The sequence below is a fragment of the Osmerus eperlanus genome, chromosome 23 (genome assembly GCF_963692335.1).
Source record: "Osmerus eperlanus chromosome 23, fOsmEpe2.1, whole genome shotgun sequence".
Lineage (NCBI taxonomy): Eukaryota > Metazoa > Chordata > Actinopteri > Osmeriformes > Osmeridae > Osmerus > Osmerus eperlanus.
The window spans coordinates 916,534-931,533 of NC_085040.1; the positions used below are offsets into that span (position 1 = coordinate 916,534).

At 51.3% G+C, this 15,000-nt stretch overlaps 2 protein-coding genes across 3 annotated transcripts in view; one reads left to right on the forward strand and one right to left on the reverse strand.

Moving 5' to 3' along the window:
• The first annotated feature begins 2,744 nt into the window (after window positions 1-2,744).
• arhgap36 (Rho GTPase activating protein 36) lies at window positions 2,745-8,351 on the forward strand. Its single transcript, XM_062449937.1, has 10 exons — window positions 2,745-2,754; window positions 3,137-3,468; window positions 4,493-4,709; window positions 4,851-4,906; window positions 5,244-5,394; window positions 5,565-5,713; window positions 6,076-6,270; window positions 6,503-6,591; window positions 7,163-7,371; window positions 7,956-8,351. Exons 1-10 carry the CDS (start codon window positions 2,745-2,747, stop codon window positions 8,303-8,305), a joined length of 1,758 nt encoding a protein of 585 aa, XP_062305921.1. The 3' UTR covers window positions 8,306-8,351.
• A 2,496-nt stretch (window positions 8,352-10,847) lies between these two features.
• Window positions 10,848-15,000, reverse strand: part of usp12b (ubiquitin specific peptidase 12b) — a 9,363-nt gene continuing 5,210 nt past the window's right edge. For both annotated transcript variants that reach the window (XM_062449139.1, XM_062449138.1), the window contains exons 8-11: window positions 14,442-14,489; window positions 14,141-14,290; window positions 13,969-14,047; window positions 10,848-13,551 (exon numbers count right to left, since the gene is read on the reverse strand). In XM_062449139.1, coding sequence (XP_062305123.1) covers window positions 13,450-13,551; window positions 13,969-14,047; window positions 14,141-14,290; window positions 14,442-14,489 — 379 coding nt within the window. In that variant the 3' untranslated portion in view covers window positions 10,848-13,449. The remainder of the gene's footprint in view (window positions 13,552-13,968; window positions 14,048-14,140; window positions 14,291-14,441; window positions 14,490-15,000) is intronic.

Sequence of the window (15,000 nt, forward strand, 5' to 3'; positions counted from 1 at the left end):
GGTGATTATCTACATCGGTGCCAGGGATAGTGCAAGACACACACACACAGATCGGTGCCAGGGATAGTGCAAGACACACACACACACACTAGTTCAACAAGCATAGGTGCTTTTATGCAAACACACACAAACTTGAATTCCTACTGTATTAAAGCACAAACACACAATAAAACAAATACACTTCATAGCTCCCAAAACACACACACAAACACACACACGTATACACACACACACGCACACTGCAGGTCAGTGTAAACCTTCCTGCATCCTTTAATGCCAGCAGACTTAGCCCTCCTTATCAAAACACAGAACATTAGGAGCTGGCAGGAGACGAACTGCAACAGCAGGGGCCGTCTCGTGACGTGTTATGATTGGACGGCTAAGATGGGATGGTTAGAATCGAACGGCCATGATTGGTTTGGCTCAGATTGGACGTTTATGATTGGACGGCTATGACTGGCAGGCAGGCAAGCTTAGGGTGTTGGAGGAAAAAGTATGCAGATCAAATTTGTGTTGCAAAACGAAAGAATTGACTGAAATTGTGTTGTGTTTATTTTGTCGCGATCAATAATCTATACAGTGTGCCCATGATATAACAGACTGTTTTTTTCCAAGATACACTTTTGGTCGTTGGCTCAGTGTTAGTCAGAGATCGTTAGAGAACAGACAGGACGCGTGGAGGAGAGACACAAGTGAACACATCAAAAAATGTCCCAAGGCCAGAATCAAACCCAGGTCTTAGCCCACCTGCTCTCCACTGTGTCCATTAAGGCTCTGTTTCCTCTTTAGTAATGGCTTCTGTGGAAGTTGGAGCCCTCTGGCCTGGTTCAGCGGAGCCCCCACATGCACGTCTCCTCAACGAGTGAAGCAGGTTTATCATCATCAAAAGCATTACATTTACATTTAGTCATTTAGCAGACGCTCTTATCCAGAGCGACTTACAGTAAGTACAGGGACATTCCCCCCGAGGCAAGTAGGGTGAAGTGCCTTGCCCAAGGACACAATGTCAGTTGGCATGACCAGGAATCGAACTGGCAACCTTCGGATTACTAGCCCGCTTCCCTCACCGCTCAGCCACCTGACTCCCACCGTTTTAAAGCACCGTTTTAAATCTGCGCTCACAAATATATACAGCCACGCAGTGACTGGAGTACTGACACTGGCGGCGCTACAAAGCTACGGGCAAAGCTAGAGGCTCCTTGCAACCTATTCATAGTTTTCAGTCACGTGACGTCCGCGGTGACCTGGAGGGCAGAAAGCTGCTGGCGATGGCGGCTCACACCGTTGAGACGCAGCAAAAGCCGGCCAGTTTACCCTCCCACGTTTCTTTGGATCACCTCTTAGCTAAAGAAAAGGAAAGATATGGACACAAACTGCAAGTGCACTGCAACTTGCGATCCATATACAGCACCAGCTACCATTTTTCTGCCCCCAAGGGAGCGTGCCCCTTGGAACGGGACGTCAGGTGAAAACTATGATATTCATAGTTAGGAAGCAAAACATCTGCATGTTGACCAGGATACATTCTTGGATCCAAGCCAGACTTTCCATTATGACCAGTGAAGCCTGTAGGTTAAGCTGTACTCTCAAAGCCAGTTAATCACTCACACAGTGTGTTTCAGCCAAATCAGCCACTTTTTATATTTAACAGTTTGTTTAAATACTTTACCAGCCAGACAGCTTTTTAGCTAGCTAGCCTAACTACAGTTTTTTTTTACAAACCAAGCTAGTCTAAAGACTCTGTGTCTGGCTACACAGAATGCTTAGTATTTACCAGATATTCAACATCGAGGTTAAGTCAGCCAGCTACCCAACAATTAGCCATCCAGCACCCAGGTTAGCCACTTAGCTGGCTAGCCACCTACTAGCCATCCAGGAGCTTGGTTAGTCAGTGAGCTGGCTAGCCAATAGCCATCCAGCATCTAGTTTAGCCACTTAGCTGGCTAGCCATCTACTAGCCATCCAGCAGCTTGGTTAGCCACTAAGCTGGCTAGCCAATAGCCATCCAGCACCTAGGTTAGCCACTTAGCTGGCTAGCCTCCTACTAGCCATCCAGGAGTTGGCTAGCCAACGACTAGCAATCTAGTATTTATGTTAGCTTCCTAGCAGGCTAGCCAGCAACTAGCCACCAACAAGCCACCCAGTAACTAAGTTAGCCTCTTAGCTGGCTAGCCTGGTTGGCCTTCCTCCAAACAGTGACACCTGCCTTGAGGCTTAGCTGTTCCAATGCTGTCTGGCGTCTGTGCTTCAACTTGCACGTGGTTCACACAGATAGGGGTCAATCCCCTATCAATAAGACTTGTCCAGTTGGCATGCTTTCTTCCAGACAGTCTGCCACAGTTTAACTGGCTTCTGTGTTTGTGTCACTGTGTGTATGTTTGCCGGGTGAATGGGTTGTGCATGTGTTTGCCTCTGAGTGTGTGTGTGTGTGTGTATTATATCAAAAATGCCCCAAGCATCTCAAAAACATGTATGAAAAGTGAAGACTGCAGGCCATGTTCTGACAGACAGGACCATGGTGGATGTGATGTCATCCGGTCACATGATCGTCTAATCTGACTTCCTAACAGTTGTTCGGTCTCATTCTCATCCCTCGCTCATTACGTCTCTCTGTTGTTCAGCTTGCCTTAATACCCCGTTGGACCCATTAGTACAGATTAAACTCAGCAACCAGGACCACACACTCACACACACACACACATACACACACATACACAAACACACACATTAGTATGGATTAAAACATGTCGGTACGTGACAGCACGTGGAACAGCAAAGATTTGACAGAGATGTGAAGTGGTTCCCACCCCACCCCAGGGTGGAGGAAGGCAATAGATGCAACACCTTCCTGTTTGGGTGATCAGTCACAGGAAGAGGAGGGAATGTTAATGTTTCAGTGGGGAATTCTTCACAGTTCAGAGTTACACTGCGTTTTTATATTAACTGCCTCTGGATAACACATTTTGTTTTGTCTATGTTGTCATATCTTATCCTTTTCTCTCTTTTATTCTGTCCTATCCTTTTCTTTTTTCCATCTTTCCCTCCCTCCCTCCCTCCCTCTCCTCTCCTCCTCCCTTCCTCCCCATCCCCGCTCCTCCTCCCTCCCTCCCGCCCTCCCCCCCTTCCCCTCCCTCAGAAACGGCCCCCAAGGCGTTCGGCATCCCCCTCTCCCAGGTCATAGCCAACGACCGCGCCTTCAAGCAGCGTCAGGACGCGCTGAAGGAGAGCCGGAGGGACTGTCTGGATCTGGAGGCCAGCGTCCTGCGCTTCCGCGCCCAGAAACAGCAGCTCCTCAACGGGAACAAGGCCGGCCAACCCGCCCCGGGCTCCTCCACCTCCACCATCTCCTCCTCCCTGCTGTCCGTGGCGCCGCAGCTGACCTCGTGTTCGGCGTCGGCGGCCTTCGAGCTCCTCACCAAACCTCTCTCTCCCACCTTCAGGGACTGCACAGCCCGAGTGCAGAGGAGGGTGAGTCCGACACACACACACATACGACACAGGGTCAGATGGCTGAGTGGTTAGGGAACCGGGCTATCAGTCTGAAGGTTGCCGGATCGATTCCCTGCTGTGCCAAATGAAGTTGTGTCCCTGGGCAAAGCACTTCACCCTACTTGCCTCGGGGAGAATGTCCCTGTACTTACTGTAAGTCGCTCTGGATAAGAGCGTCTGCTAAATGACTAAATGTAAAATAAAAAGGCGCAGACTAACAGAACCAACCCTCATGCCAGGATCTGTGTGAGAATGCGACCCTCCTTATCTGGGAGGGCTTCTGTCCCAGAGATAAGAGGACTATGTATGGCTGCTTGTTTGGTTTGGAAACCTTAGCACACATGACCTCAGATGGAACTGATGGGTGGACGGATGGATGAAAGGGTGGATGGAAGGGTGGATTAAAAGCTGGCTAGATGAAAGGGTGGCTGGATGAAAGGGTGGGTTGGGGGCTGGATGGGTGGATGGATGAGTGCTCACTTCATCAATGTGTGTTATTCTTCTTTTTATGGGATCCAACTAAAAAGAAGTTTCTCCTCTCCTCCTTCACTGGGGAAGATAGATAGACACAGGAAAGAATGAGTCACGCCAAAAGGCAAACTGCCAGATCTCTGGGCAGAGATGAGCTGTCCTCCGAGACGGCTCTCACCACACAGATTCACGCTTATCTCTGAGAATATTTTCATTTCTTCGTTCCTGGAGAGTTCAGATACTGGAGGGTTGTCAAAGGACATTTCAAACTCACCTTTCCTCCCCTCTCTTTTCCTCTTCTCTCCTCCAACTTCTCCTCTCCCCTTCCCCCTGCTCCTCTCTTCCTCCACCCCTCTTCTCCTCCCCCCTCCCCTCCTCCCCTCTCCTCTCCTCCCCCCTCCCCCCACCCCTCCTCCCCCCCTCCAACCCCCACCCCACCCCACCTCTCCTGCCCCACCTTCCTCCTCCCACCCCCCTCTCTTCCCTCCTCCCCCACCTTCCTCCCCCCCCCCCTCTCCTCCCCCTCCTCCAGGGCGGTCTCTCAGTAGACTGCATCTCAGACCTGGTGGAGAGCCAGTCCCGCCTGCTGGAGGCTCTGCAGCTGTCCCACCCAGCAGAGCTGGAGCTGAAGAAGATTTCTGAGGGGGCGGAGCCTGGGGGCCGCACCCAGACCAAGCTCAGCCTCAACCCCATCTACAGGCAGGTGCCCCGCGTGCTGGAGAGGTGCTGCAGCCACATAGAGGCCTTCGGTGAGGGATGCACACCTGTGAGACGTGTGTGTGTGTGTGTGTGTGTAAGCATGTCTCTCTGTCATGTCTACAGACTGTGAGACGTGTGTGTGATGTGTGTGTGTGTGTAATGTATGTGTATATCTCTCTCTCTGTCTCCAGGTCTCCAAACAGTGGGGATATTCCGAGTGGGGAGTTCTAAGAAGAGAGTTCGACAGGTGAGAAATCTGAAGCCTCTGGGCGCCCCTGAGTTTGGCCGGCTTCCCTCTCCATCGCTCCTTACTTTGGCCTCTGTGACGCAATACTTAGTTGCGCGCAGCTTGTTGTTGGATTGAGAAGCAAGAGTTTTTCTCTGACTGTATTTGACCCCATTGAGGAGACTGAACCCTGTGTCAGGACTGTTGAAGTGATTGACTTCCTGTTTGTAAGTTGTGAGTGCAGGGGTGTGTCATTTGTGTATTCATGCAAGCTGTGGGTACCGATGACAAATGTGTTTGCGCACGTGTGTTTATGTGTATATACATATATGTTTGTGTGCGTGCGTGTGTGTCCCAGCTGCGGGAGGACTTTGACATGGGGACTGACGTGGTGCTGGATGAGGAGCAGAGTGTCCACGACATCGCAGCTCTCCTCAAGGAGTTTCTGAGAGACATGCCTGACCCCCTGCTGCCCAGGGAGCTGTACCCCGCCTTCCTGCACGCCAGCCGTACGTCACACACACACACGCACGCAGGCACGCAGGCAGGCACGGAGACTTCTTCTCCTACCCACACTGTTGTAAAAAATTAAAGGCAGATTCACTCAACCATGTTTACATCTGTTTCTAACTTTCCTCTCTCTCCCCCCCTCTCCCTCATCCTCTCCCCCCCTCCCCAGTCCTGCGCGGGCCGGACCAGCTCCTGTACGTGCAACAGCTGATGTACCTGCTGCCGCCTTGCAACAGTGACACGCTGCTGCGCCTGCTGGCACTGCTGCACACCGTCCAGGGCCACGCCCAGGACAGCCTGGGCCCACACGACCAGGAGGTACACCCAGGGAGAGAGAGAGGGAGAGGGAGGGAGGGAGGGAGGGAGAGAGAGAAGAAGAGGGGGAGAGGGAGGGAGGGAGGGAGGGAGGGAGAGGGGGAGTTTGTGTGAGAGAGAGGGAGAGGTGAGAGTGTGTGAGAGAGTCTGTGTATGTCTACAGAGAAAGAGAATGTGAGTGTGTTTTAGCGTGTCAGACACAGCAAAAGAGAAAGTGAGTGCATGTGTTTATTTGCGTGTGAGAGTTTCTATGTGTCTCTGTCACTCTCCCTCAACACTGTCTGATTCCTCCCCCCACCCCCCACCCCCCACCCCCCGCCCCCCACCCCCCACCCCCCACCCCCCACCCCCCACCCCCCGCCCAGATCCCAGGTAACAAGATGACAGCCGCTAACCTGGCTGTGATCTTCGGGCCCAACCTGCTGCAGGGGGAGCGGGGGACCGGGGGCGAGCGGGGGGCCGGGGGGGACCCGGGGCCCCTGGGCATGGGCATCGAGGACAGCAACGCCATCATCTCTGTCACCCTGCTCCTCATACAGAACTACCGCAAGCTCTTCACCGTACGCCACCAGAGTGTGTGTGTGTGTGTTTGTGTGTGTGCGTGCGTGTAAACACGTGTGTGTGGACTGTGTATGCAGGTGTGTGTATTTGTGTTTGTGTATACACAGCGTGCTTGTATGCACGTTTGTATACAGTATGCTTGTGTGTCTGCCCTTGTGTGTGTGAATGCACATTTGTGTGTGTAAATACTTTGTGTGCGTGTTTGTAACACCTGTCCTCCCCCGCCTCCAGGTGTCAGCAGAGCTACAACAGGAAGTCCTCATGAGCCTGATCCAGACGGATCCTGACATCATCGACTACCTCCTCCGCAGGAAGCTCAGGTCGGCATGGAAACCATCACGGCACCCGCATCCCATAATAACAAACAGCAAAACCACGTCCCGTTTATTCACCTTTCATTATCAGAGCTGCTTTGGCGAGGGAGGTTACTAGTTCAAGTAATGTCTCGAGAGATTGAACTGTGGTCACACAGTGATGTGAGAATATGTCCTGTCGCTCTGACCCCTGACCCTTGACCTCTGACCCGGTGTCCTTCTCCTTTGACCTAAATGTTCCACTGTTGTCCCTCTTTCCTCTCACATCCCTTCATTTTCTTTGATGATAATAATATTCCATTTTATTTATAGTGCATCCTTCATTCTTTCTCTCTAACATTTCTTTTACCCCCCCTTCCTCATCTCCTTCTCCACCTTCTCCCCTCCCTCCTCCTGTTTTCCCCTCCACACTCCTCCCCCCCTCCCTCCCATCCTCCTCCCCCTCTCCTAACTCCTCCTCCCTCCTCCTCTTCCCCCCTCCACACTCCTCCCCCCCCCTCCCTCCCATCATCCTCCCCCTCTCCTTACTCCTCCTCCCCCCTCTTATCCCCTCCTCCCTCCCTCCCTCCTGCCCCAGTGGCTGTCACCTGACTGTGGACTCTTCTGACCCACCCGGGGCGGGTCGTCGCGACACGGACGCCTCTCTGGACTCTGTGGGGGTGTCCAGTGGCAGTCTCTCCCCCCTGGAACCCCCCTCCCCCCTCTTCCCCCCCGACGGCCCCGACGGAGGCTCCCTCACCGGCCAGGTGTTCCTCAACATGCTGCGGCTCAACACCGGACGGAAACGTACGTTAGCATTAGGCTCAAGACGGGTAGGACACGTATGTTAGCGTGTTAGCATTAGGCTCAAGACGGGTAGGAAACGTATGTTAGCGTGTCAGCATTAGGCTCAGGACGGGTAGGAGACGTATGTTAGCGTGTTAGCATTAGGCTCAAGACGGGTAGGAAACGTACGTTAGCGTGTTAGCGCTAGGCTCAAGACCCACTGTACAGATGAGTTTGATACTCTTGGTGAGAAACGAGGAAACGTCCCACAGTGAGGTTGCTTGTGTCACTACGCCCCCTAGTGGCGGGTATCAGTGTTGGAAGAAGTGCAGCGAAACAGGACACAGAATGTAGGGCCAGGCAACGGAACAGGACGAGGAAGAGAGGGAGAAGAAGAAGAAGAGGGGTATGAATGGGAAGAGGTGGCAGAGAGGAATGAGGATTCAGCCATTAATTAGTGTTACCGCCTCAAAACATTGCAGAGTTAGCATTACATCGTAACACTGTAATGACACTGTGATAACACTGTAATAATGCTGTAATGATGCTGTAATGACATTTTAATAACACATAATAACAACAACATTGTCTCCTCCACCCTCCAGGTTCGTCGGAGGCTCAAAGGAAGTCCATCGGGCAGATAAGGCAGTTCCACTCCCACCACAACCTGCTCAGCCTGGCCTCCTCCTCCTCCTTCCCCCTCCCCACCTCCAGGACAGGGGCCCACCCCGAGGACCGCGATGCCCAGGAGCGGAGGGGCCCGCTGGGGGAGGCCCTCAGCTTCGCCCTGGGCGCCTCCTCCTGCTCGAGCCTGGGCGCGGCCGGGGAGGGGAGCGTCTGGGTGAGGCAGGGGGCCCACCAGGAGGAAGGGGGCAGCAAGACCTCCACCCCCACCACCTCCAACTTCTGGGACTTCTTCACGGGGAAAGCGTCTGGGTCTGAGACCATGGTATGACAGGGAGGGGCGGAGTCAGTGGAAAGGGGGGCGTGGTCAAGGGAGGGGGCGGGGTCTGAGACCACGGTATGACAGGGAGGGGCGGAGTCAGTGGAAAGGGGGGCGTGGTCAAGGGAGGGGGCGGGGTCTGAGACCACGGTATGACAGGGAGGGGCGGAGTCAGTGGAAAGGGGGGCGTGGTCAAGGGAGGGGGCGGGGTCTGAGACCACGGTATGACAGGGAGGGGCGGAGTCAGTGGAAAGGGGGGCGTGGTCAAGGGAGGGGGCGGGGTCTGAGACCATGGTATGACAGGGAGGGGCGGAGTCAGTGGAAAGGGGGGCGTGGTCAAGGGAGGGGGCGGGGTCTGAGACCACGGTATGACAGGGAGGGGCGGGGTCAATTGAAGGTGCGGAGTCAGTGGGAGTGGGCGGAGCCTGAGACCATGATATGATGGGGGGGGGAGGGGTGTGATGGGGTTGGGGAAAGGGATGCGTGGAGGTGTTCCCAACTGTCACACTCACGCAGTGTACATAAACTCATACAGACGAAACATATGCTTTAATGTCTATGAATGAACATAAACACACACACACACAACACACACACTCACGGTGTATTTTATACACATGTAGATATCGCTGCATGGAACTTTTTTCAGTCATTTTAGCAACTGTGTCCCTTTCAAGTCTCTGTTGGTCCCAGCCAGCCAATCACACAAACCACTAACACTCCAGCAAGCCAATCACACAGCCAGTCAGACAAAACAAAAGAGTGAACACACATCGCCTAATCCAAACATTCTACTGTCCAAGGGAGTCAGGTGGCTAAGCAGTTAGGGAATCGGACTAGTAATCAGAAGGTTGTGGGTTCGATTCCCGGCCGTGTCAATTGACGTTGTGTCCTTGGGCAAGGCACTTCACCCTACTTGGGGGGGAATGTCCCTGTACTTGCTGTAAGTTGCTCTGGATAAGAGCGTCTGCTAAATGACTAAATGTAATGTAAATGTCCATTCCTGAACCATGAACAAACCCGGCAGGCCTGACCCTCCTCTCAGACAGCAGTCTACACTATATACACCTTCCAACACTGAGGGGAGAAGCCAGGAAAAACTCAACCAATATCTCCTTGGCTCCCTCCCTCCCCCTCACCTCTTCACCCCCACTCCCTCCCCCTCTCACCCCCAATCCCCCCCATCCTAACTCCTAACTCCATTAAGGCCCAGTGGAGAGCTGCAGTGATGACAGGCCAGTGTAAACAGCTCCGGGGGCCCTTGGAGGCCCCTGGGCCCAGCTCACACAAGCCTCCGGGGACTGGGGAAGCAGTGAGTACGCTGGTCACATTAACAGCACTTCCACACGCACCCTGGAGACACTGCTAGAACTGCTGGGAAAGCGTCTCGGAGAGAGAGGTACATAGATGGGGAGAGAGAGGAGAGAGAGGAGGGAGAGAGAGGGAGAGAGAGGAGGGAGAGGAGGGAGAGAGAGGGAGAGAGAGGAGGGAGAGGTAGAGAGATGGGGCGAGAGAGGAGGGAGAGAGATGGGGCGAGAGAGGATGGGGAGAGAGAGGAGGGAGAGAGGTAGAGAGATGGGGAGAGAGAGGGGACAAGGGAAAGGTAAAGTGGCAGTCTGACAAGAGAGTAAGTGAGACAGATGAGGGAGACAGGGAGGATGAGAGGGTGTGTATGTGTGTGTGTGTGTGTGTGTGTGAGACAAAGAGAGAGGGTAATTGAATAAATCAGCAATTTCGTTGTTATCCTCTCAACCGATATTTTCTAAACATTTTCGTTCAGTGTTTTCCCCCTGCAGTACTCTATTTAAAACCACAAGGGGGCATCGTTCACCACTTTGAATGATTTGTGCAATATCTGACCAGCTAGTCTGGAGAATTCTACCGTGCTTCACAGAACTCTGCTAATTAGGTCTCAGGCTGGACTTGTCCATGCACAACATCACCCATATGTTCTCTCAGAACCACAGAACCCTACAGGGATTCCATCTGCGGAAAGTTCTGGGAGCAGACATTCCAAACACAGTTCAAGTAGGCCTGCTCACATTCTACACAGTATATATGATATCCAGAGTACAGTTCAGTATCCTGGCCCTGGGCTTTACGACTGTGTAAAGCCTGTATTTTACGACTCAGTGCTGACCTCACTGCCCAAGTTCCTTTGGATGCTGGCTATATAAACTGTATACATATCTCTCCTATCCAGTATTTAGAGAGTTTAGATTTATATGTACATGTTTTAAGAGATTTTCTATACTTTCTAAAGCAAGAAAAAAACCTTTTCGGGTGTGTAGACTTTCATTTTTTTGGGTTCTGTTTTTAAGCGTGGTTCTTTACCCGGTGAATGTATTGCAGCCTGATATGAATTAAACGTACAGTTGTTCGTCGTTTGTGTTTTATTTAAACCAGTGGGGAGAGAGAACTCTGGGGGAGTGGGCCTGGGGGGGGGGTTGTGTTGTGAGTGTTACCCACCATCATCCACCAGAGACCCCCCCCCCCCCTCAGGACACTGGACCCAATTTGGGCGCACACATACACAAATCAGACGTACTCCATCTTCAAACCAGTTGCTTATTTATTAATCAGAGGTACAGCCTGTAGACCAGAAGCAGCCTGATGACCAGGAGAAGCCAGTTCCAGGACCCACAATGCCGTCTGTTTCACCCCCATCCCATCCCACCCCCTCCCCCCCACCCCTCCCTCCTTCTTGAAAGTGCACTTCAATGACCCAATGCAATTATTCAATAACTTATACACTCCTCTCCGGCTACGGTTCGGTTCAACAGACGTTCTCGGTGTTGAGTGGGGTTAAGGTGAAGTTCTATTGACAGAGAAAGCGAAATGGAACAAACCCAACAACAACAAAAATCCCAATTCCACACATTCTTTCCAACATCCTCTTTGGGAGGAAAAACCAAATGACTTCTGACGGGTATAAACATTGATACATTTTTCTCTAAATAGTGCATAATATAATTGGTGATCCCCCCCACCCCCACCCCCACCCCCTTCCCGATCATGATTATCTAAATAAAGATCCAAATCTATCCCTATCGATTTATTTTGAGTCATCTCCATGACGATCTAAACACAGGTTTGATGGCTGCGGGTAAGTGTTGTGAATTAAGACCTGGTATACCAGCAAGTGTTTCAGGTGAGTTTGATTTGACAGAGTTTTTGCACTTGAGAGACTCTTACCATGGGTCTCGTTGTACAGAGTGACACAAATCAAACTGACCCCCCCCTCAAATGGTGTCTTTGCTCATCTCTCTGTGTTGACTGTCTGATTATTTCCAGCAAGCAAACATCTACAACTCCAATAAGATCCTCTGCATTAATACATCCATACTCAATATTCCACCCAAAAATACAAAATTAAAACGTTTTTTTCTCTGAGCTGCCTACTTGACAACAGTAGACTAAATTAGTCAAATAATATATATGAATCAAGTTAAATCTAAGGGGGAGGGGGGGGAAGAAATCATTAACAGAAAACATTAATAATAATATTACTTAATATATTTAAATAAAAACCCTTTTTTCTCCTCCGTCCATGGACCACACCACGTACTAACATCTTCCAGTTTTCTGAGGTTTGGGTGTGCTTGATGTCAAACACCCTGTAACCTTACAGGAGGGTATCTCTCCAGGAGCAGGGTTGGAATCACTGATGTAGAGGAATAATAATACATTCTGAATAGGAACCTAGAGGGTCCGCCCCAACCTGGCTCCGATTGGACCTTTGCTGCCCCTCCTGCCTCCCCATTGGTAGATATCTGGGGTCACAGCGGGATTGGAGGGCCCTGCTCCAATGACTGAGATAACTTCTTTAACTGATGTTCAACTGACGCTTAATTGATGTTCAACTGACGTTTAACTGATGTTGGTTGGTCAAGTCTGCAGCCCTCATCCTCCTCTCCTTCTGGTCATCCTAACAAAACTACAACAAAATCACAGCACAACAACGTTTTTTTCTGTTCTCAATCCATTCTGGCGAAGGAGAGAAAACATGCACCCAACTGGCAGTGTAGCAATAAACAAGAACCACATAAACCCATAAAAAGTCATGTAAACCCACGTTTTGGTTAAACTTGTGCGTTCAGTAAAAAAATTAAAGTTAATAACAGATAAAAAAAAAAAAAACTTAAATAAAATGGTCGCCTCCCTCAGGCTCTGGATAGGTCAGTGGGAGTCAGGTGACAGGAAGTAGTAAGCTGGTGGACACCGCAGGTGTGACATCATCCATTATTTAATGGTGCACTGTGATCCACAGAATCTAAATTTAGGGTTCAGTTTCCCAGACAGGGATGAAGACTAGTCGTAGACTAGACACTTTTTTTTCGAAAAAGATTTCTCTCAGTTTGGGACAAGGCTTAATCCATGTCTGGGAAACTGAAGCCAAGAAGTTTGCTTTAAGAAAGTAGTGCACTATGACCCCACAGAGCACACTATAGTCAGGGGAGTCGTAGTGTGATTTGGTTTGAGTAGCAGGTGTGAACAGGAGTGGTGACAGGTGTTTGTTAATGCTGCTTTAAGTTCAACGTGGGGGGGGGGGGGGGTGCATATCCAAATGTGCGAAAAGAAACAAACTAGAATCCGTCAGTGCAAACTGAGACAGCTGGATAAAATGAGCAGCAAAAAAGCTGTGTTGACACAGACCCAGTTCATGTTCTATTGCTGTGTTGACACAGACCCAGTTCATGTTCTATTGCTGTGTTGACACAGACCCAGTTCATGTTGCTGTGGCACGGGAATATGACACAGACACCTGCTACGTCACGACACCCCTTCGCAGGCGTTGCCGATGGCGACACAATACTAATTCTTGTTGCTAATAAAAAATAATAAAAAGAACAATCTGAGGGCTAGCGTTGTGTGTCCTTTAGTCTTGGGGGGGGGGGGGGGGAATAAAAAGATGATGAAGAGGTATATGAACTCCCCGCAGTGTTGATGTCCACCTGATTGTTTAACTCCCCCATCCGCCCCTCCTCCCCCCCCAACCAAACATCTTCAGTGATCGGAGCTCCAGTGCAAAGCCTGAATCCGTAAAAAAAGGGGGAGGGGTGGTGGGGGCGGAGCCTGCATGTGTGTAAGCCCAAGCCCCTCCCCCCTGTGTGGAGTGAGTGACGGTCCGTTTGGGTGCTTTCTGATTGGCCGGTTCAGTCCCTGGACTGGTAGAACAGGATGTAGCCAGACTCGGAGTTCTTCGAGATGTCCGACGTCAAGCCGTAGAACTCCTCGATCGCCTGCGCGTCGATTTTCTAGAAACGGAGAGAAGAGGAGAGGGAGAGGTGAGGAGGAGGAAGAGGGATGAGACAGACACGAGAGAGAAGGACTGCAGAAAGAGGGATAGCCAGCACACCTAGCCAGCCAGCGGAAAGTTCCAGACTTTGCCAGCTCCGTCTGATCACCAGCCAACCGAGCAGATGTCAGTGCGGGACTGCTGCCCAGGCATAGTTTAAAATGCAGTCGAATCAAATACACCCTGCACAGACACTGGCCCTGAATATGTTGTGTGTGTGTCTTCTAAGTGGTTTGGATTTTTACTCAAAGTAAAAAAAACTATTTGCAACCACTGTCGGAGCGCTTGATTATCCTCGCAAACTGACGAGAGAGAGAGGGACAGAGAGAGAGACAAAGACAGAGAGAGACAGAGATTGAATATGCTGGCCACTCACTTCTACAATGTCATCGTCAAAGAGCAGCCAGAATCCGTGGCTCTTCACTATGGTGATGTAATGACCTCTGTTTGGACCGCTGTGGGCAGAGGGGACAGGGTTAAAGACAGGACACACACACACACACACAGTTACACATCCTTCCACACACCCTGGTTCTCTCTCTCCTCACCTGCCACAGTGCACCACCACGGCCACCAGGTCATACATGCGGTCGGGGTTGAGGGCGTCGCCGGACGTGTTGAAGAGGCGGAGCTCCAGGGGGAACACCACGCGATAGGACAGCTTGGTGTAACGGTGGAGCTGGTCCATGTACTTGAACCTGAGAGGAAGAGGAGGGGGGAGGAGGAGAGAGGAGGATGAGGAGAGGGGAGGAGAGGGGAGAGAGGAGGAGGGGAGGAAAGGAATCATGCATTGTTGAATGGGATCTCCTTTTATGCTGAAGGATATTGTGCTGCATTTTGTTGTCGAACCTCTTTAAGTGGAGGGCAAGGATCATCGGCAGCTTCTTCACACGCATCCTGAGAGGAGGAGAGGAGAGGAGAGGAGGAGAGGAAGAGCAGGAGGAGAGGAGAGGGGAGGAGAGGAGGAGGAGAGGGGTAAGCAGACAACATAGGGCCATGAAAGACAGTCAGGATCCATGTTAAACAAAATACTTAAATAACCGGATTCGAAGACGGACAATCTCCCCAACGCTCAAACTCAGCACTCTAAAAGCTTTCCATTCAAAGAGATGCTATAAATAAACCCCCCGGGCACGATCTCCGGAGAGACGTCTGGTCTGAACAACATCCTCACCACCACACCAACACTGGCGGCCATGTTGACAGACTGTGACCTGACAGCGCCTGGCTGGGCACGGTCTGTGTAAGAGCACTCGCTTGGACCCATCCAGTTAGATCCAGTCTTTAGACGGTCTGTTCAGTGTCTCCCAGCTGGCCTGTGTTTAGGCCAACAAGTCTAAATGTATTGTATGCAGGGGCTGCTAGGCTCCTCTCATGGGGAGGGAGAGAGGGGGGGAGACGCCCTCAT

What these genes read in the sequence shown, in the direction of transcription:
- arhgap36 (XM_062449937.1), top strand. An exon ending in CGCCTTCCTGCACGCCAGCC is followed by an intron (nt 5,395 to 5,564) that starts GTACGTCACACA and finishes CCCCCTCCCCAG; the next exon opens with TCCTGCGCGGGCCGGACCAG. An exon ending in TGGGCCCACACGACCAGGAG is followed by an intron (nt 5,714 to 6,075) that starts GTACACCCAGGG and finishes CCCCCCGCCCAG; the next exon opens with ATCCCAGGTAACAAGATGAC.